Source organism: Hibiscus syriacus, unplaced genomic scaffold, assembly GCF_006381635.1.
Source record: "Hibiscus syriacus cultivar Baekdansim isolate YM2019G1 unplaced genomic scaffold, ASM638163v2 tig00110956_pilon, whole genome shotgun sequence".
NCBI lineage: Eukaryota > Viridiplantae > Streptophyta > Magnoliopsida > Malvales > Malvaceae > Hibiscus > Hibiscus syriacus.
This window is the reverse complement of record NW_024062932.1, coordinates 124030-128128: the sequence shown is the minus strand read 5'-3', so window position 1 is coordinate 128128 and position 4099 is coordinate 124030. Positions and strand designations below refer to the sequence as shown.

Sequence of the window (4099 nt, the reverse complement as noted above, 5' to 3'; positions counted from 1 at the left end):
AATGTTTGGGGAGTTTTTTAAAGATTTTTGAAGATGTTGGGGTTTTTGTAAAATATAATTTTAAGATTTTTTTTATTTTAAATAAAATTTTCAAAAGTACCTAAACGTGACATATGTCTTTTAATGATAGAATTTAACGGTTGTTATGTCCTAGACACCTAAAATGATAACATGTGTAACGTTAGGTATCAGGATGAATCTAAAACAATTTTAGGTATCTATTAGGGAATAGTGGTATAGTTTAATCACTTATTTTCTAATTAATTCTTTTAAAATGTGATTTTAAAAAAGTAAATATAATTAGTTTTATAACTAATAAGTTAATACCCTAAACTAAAATAAAAAACGCTTATTTTTGTCTCATCAATATTAAATTTAAAATTTAAAAAAAAAAATAACAATGTTAACCTAAACAAGCAAAATTAAGTAAAAAAAATTGAAATTTTATTTACAAGTCGTGTATTGTTAAACTTCAGAAATTCACACCCAATTCTATGACTATTTTATAAATTGGAGAACTTAACTTGTGTGAGAGTTTGCTCCTTGAGACATGTATGAATGCAACTTGACTCTCAAGCAACAAGCATGTTGAAGTTCAAGGGATAGGAGAAAAGCAGATATAATTGCTTGATTATATACGCACACTTACATTAATCAAAATGTTTTGCCCATGCTACACCCGATATTGCTTCTGTTGTCATAAGTAAACCAAACTACAACGGTCCAAAGCACGGTCCCGACTATTACAAACAATCCTTGTTCATTGCTTCACATTCTCCATCAGGCGACCCTTTCCGGTGATGGACATCTAACTGTAAACCAGTAATATCGGACATAGCGTCAAACTAGACCCTTTCAACTGGCGAAACGGGTTGATGTTGGACGTATCTAGCAGCAGTCTCAGCTTCTATAGGGTTAGGAGTGTTTATTCTTTCATGTAGTATGGTTTCCCCCAAAGTTCTTTCTTCAGAGGTGGCAACTGGTTCTGATTCTGAAAGCTCAGTGTGTTTCCTACTATCCCAAACTGCTATACAAATGGAGAATGCTTGCATAAGAGAAAGCGAAGAATCAAACTCAACTGAATAGATCCCGTCCTTGAAAGGGGCCAAGCTGAAAAAGGCTTCTTGTCATGAGCTCCTCCCTGTTAGTTATAATTAGAACACAGAGAGAATCCGGTAAAACATTTTCAATATAATGCAGTGGACATGTCAGTTTAATTAGCATAAGATCAAAAAACATTACCTGTGAGAAAAGTTCGAAACTAGACCGCTGACTGAATTGGCTCTTATTAGAAAGAACCCCAAGTTTGCAACCTAAATCCCAACCACCACAATCACATGCTCCACCTGATTTCCATCGTTGGATCAGTGATGAAGGTTCGCCTTTATTTGGCAAGCTATGTACACCACTTGGAAGTATGACTGTACCACTAATGTCTTGACTGCCCGCAGAAGGGCCATTTTTCCCAGAGTCAAATTGAAGTTTCATCCCTGGTTGAAGCTCTTTCAATGTAGCCTCACTCAAGTTGTTACGCTTATCGATCAGATACCTGTCTCGGATTGAAATTTTTCTGTTCCTCTTTGGGATCTTGACAACAATAGCTGCCTGCTCATCACTTGACTGGAAATCGGATGCTTGTGGATTTGCCTGTCCTACATCAAAGGCAAGAAGAACAAATTCTCTGATGCTAAATTGATCCACATAGTTTGGCCTGGACATATGAGAAAACTGAGAACCAGAGACCTTCATCTGGGCAACAACATTAGGGACATAATCCTGACCTTTTCCCTGATTTATCCACCTTCCATTCTTTTTTCTGACTTCGTGAATAGCAAAGAACGTGTAAATGCATCCATAATCACCCTTCCCTGAGGCACTTAACATTTTCACCGTAGCTGCGAGAATATTACTCTCGTTATCAACAGCGAATGTGAACAGAGGCAACCCATTCTTAACTTGAACTCTGAAAAGTGCTTGAACTGCTGAAGATCCACACTTTTTGTTCTGTGCTGAATCATTTGCATTGCTTGTGCAATGACTTGACGTATCTGATTTCACCTTGGTAGACTGCACAGGGAAAGCTGAATGTCTAAGCTGTTCAGATGACTTAAAGGTACCATCTGGTAATATTGAATCCTGTAATTGATAGGTAAAACTGCGACAATTAACTGCCTTCGGTTTCAGAAGTGGGTCTAATAATCTTCTCAAAGGGCTGGACCTGCCTCTGCTTTTAGCATCGAGTTTGTCACCACAAGAAGTATCAACACCAGAAGAAGCAGGATTCTGATGATTTTGTAAACCAGTTTTGCCAGAACTACATGTTAAGCCTGCCTGAGATATTGAAGAACCCTCTTTGGACCCAGAAACTTTGTCTGCCTTACCCTTGCTGAAGCTAAAACGACGGAAAGGTGAAGTGCTTCGTACTTTTTCATATGCAAGCTTGCTTCCTTTTGGGTCTGATCCTTTGCCTGCCTCACTTGCAGATGGCTTTGCGGGTGTTACATTTGACTTTCTCTCCTCAAGATTTCTGCTTCTGGAAGAATTAGTTTCAATCCTTGTCACACAAGGTATAGAACCAGATCTGTCTGATAGAATGTTGCTACCACTTGCATCCAAACCCATCACTTTATTCTGTAAATGTCTACCGCCATCAAGCTCACAAGGCAATGGACCCGGACAATGCAAATTGGAGCTGACTGCTGCATGTTGAACCTCTTTAGATGTTTCAAGGAAGGTCCTCTGACTAGGTTCTGTTTCTTTTTTTGTTGACTTTGTTTTCAAATTAGAAAGGTCACCTGCTCCTGAATGATTCATTTTGGGAAAATCTCTTGGCAAAAGGACAACTGTGTTTCTTTTTTCAGTGACATTTAGTTTATCCCCGTTTGGAATAACTTCTTGAAACTCCTCAGCTTTCTTCATAAGTTCACCAACTTGGTTCTTCATTTTCACCTTGTCATATGATGCAGCATTATATTTTGCCCCATTTGACACCATTACACTTGCTGGACTGATCCTTGGGACAATTTCTCTTCTGTTGCATTTTTCGAGCTTCATTCGTGGATTAGTTTTGCAAAACGATATATCTTCACTCATGAACTTTCCCTGAGCTGCAAAGCCGATGCTCTCAGAAGCCTTGATTTGTTGAAACTTTCCAACACTTTCCCTGGAAATTTTGTCAAATGGCAAATGGCCTTCTACAGTGACTGACATCGGATGAGATTGTAGGGAAGAATGTTGTAAGCTTTGACGGGCAGGAGACCAACTATGACCTCTGCTTGAATGTGCCGGTGATTCATCTGTTGAAAACGATGAAGACGTGTTGCTGCTGGGTGATGAGATACTACTTCTATATAACATCTGTTTATGGCTACACTGCCATTTTTCAAGGCGCCCCCACTGAAGGACACCAACATTTAAAACTTTTTCTTGGGGGCTTGCTCCACTCTCCAGGTAACTTGGTCGATTTGGCATATACTTCACAAGCTTATCTTCTTCATTTGCCTTGATATCATCATGTTGTTTTTTGTGGTTCGACGAACAATCAACTGACACCTCTTTTCCACGTTTCAGAATCTCATTCTGAAGATCAGCATATGACAACCTGCCTTGCATATTTCCCCTATGGCTTGCTTGGGGTAACATGGTCTTTACAGAAATTCCAAAGGATTAATCTCTTGAATTCTTCCTAAGCTCTAAATGACATTCCATGGACTGGACTGGATAGGTCTTAATCACTTCAAGTCCTTTTAGACGCTCTGTTCAAATTGAAGCAGACCACTGTGGAGATGAAACAAACATTGGGAAAAAAATATATATTACAATCATATCATAAAATTGAAAACAATTAGTGTATTACAATCGGTTCTCGAAACAAGCGAGACTTTTAAAGTTTGGCAACTGCAGCAACCAATGGAACATAATTCCTAAAGCAGCAAGCATTGATTCATTCAAGTCTTAACATTAATTTACCAGATTATCTAGTGAGTACTAATTCTCGGTAAAATACACTTCCAAACAAACAAAATTTACAGTAAAATACACCCCAACTGAGAATTTCCACCAAAGGATTCCCAAAATAGTTAGTCTTAAAGAACGAAGA

General features: G+C 38.3%; 1 protein-coding gene across 1 annotated transcript; it reads right to left on the bottom strand.

Moving 5' to 3' along the window:
• Positions 1-583: 583 nt before the first annotated feature.
• Positions 584-3759, bottom strand: LOC120148246. The gene is made up of 2 exons (XM_039161413.1): positions 1243-3759; positions 584-1141 (listed from the first exon to the last, which is right to left on the bottom strand). The coding sequence occupies exons 1-2, from the start codon at positions 3640-3642 to the stop codon at positions 1028-1030; spliced, it is 2514 nt and encodes an 837-aa protein (XP_039017344.1). The 5' UTR covers positions 3643-3759; the 3' UTR covers positions 584-1027.
• Positions 3760-4099: the final 340 nt, after the last annotated feature.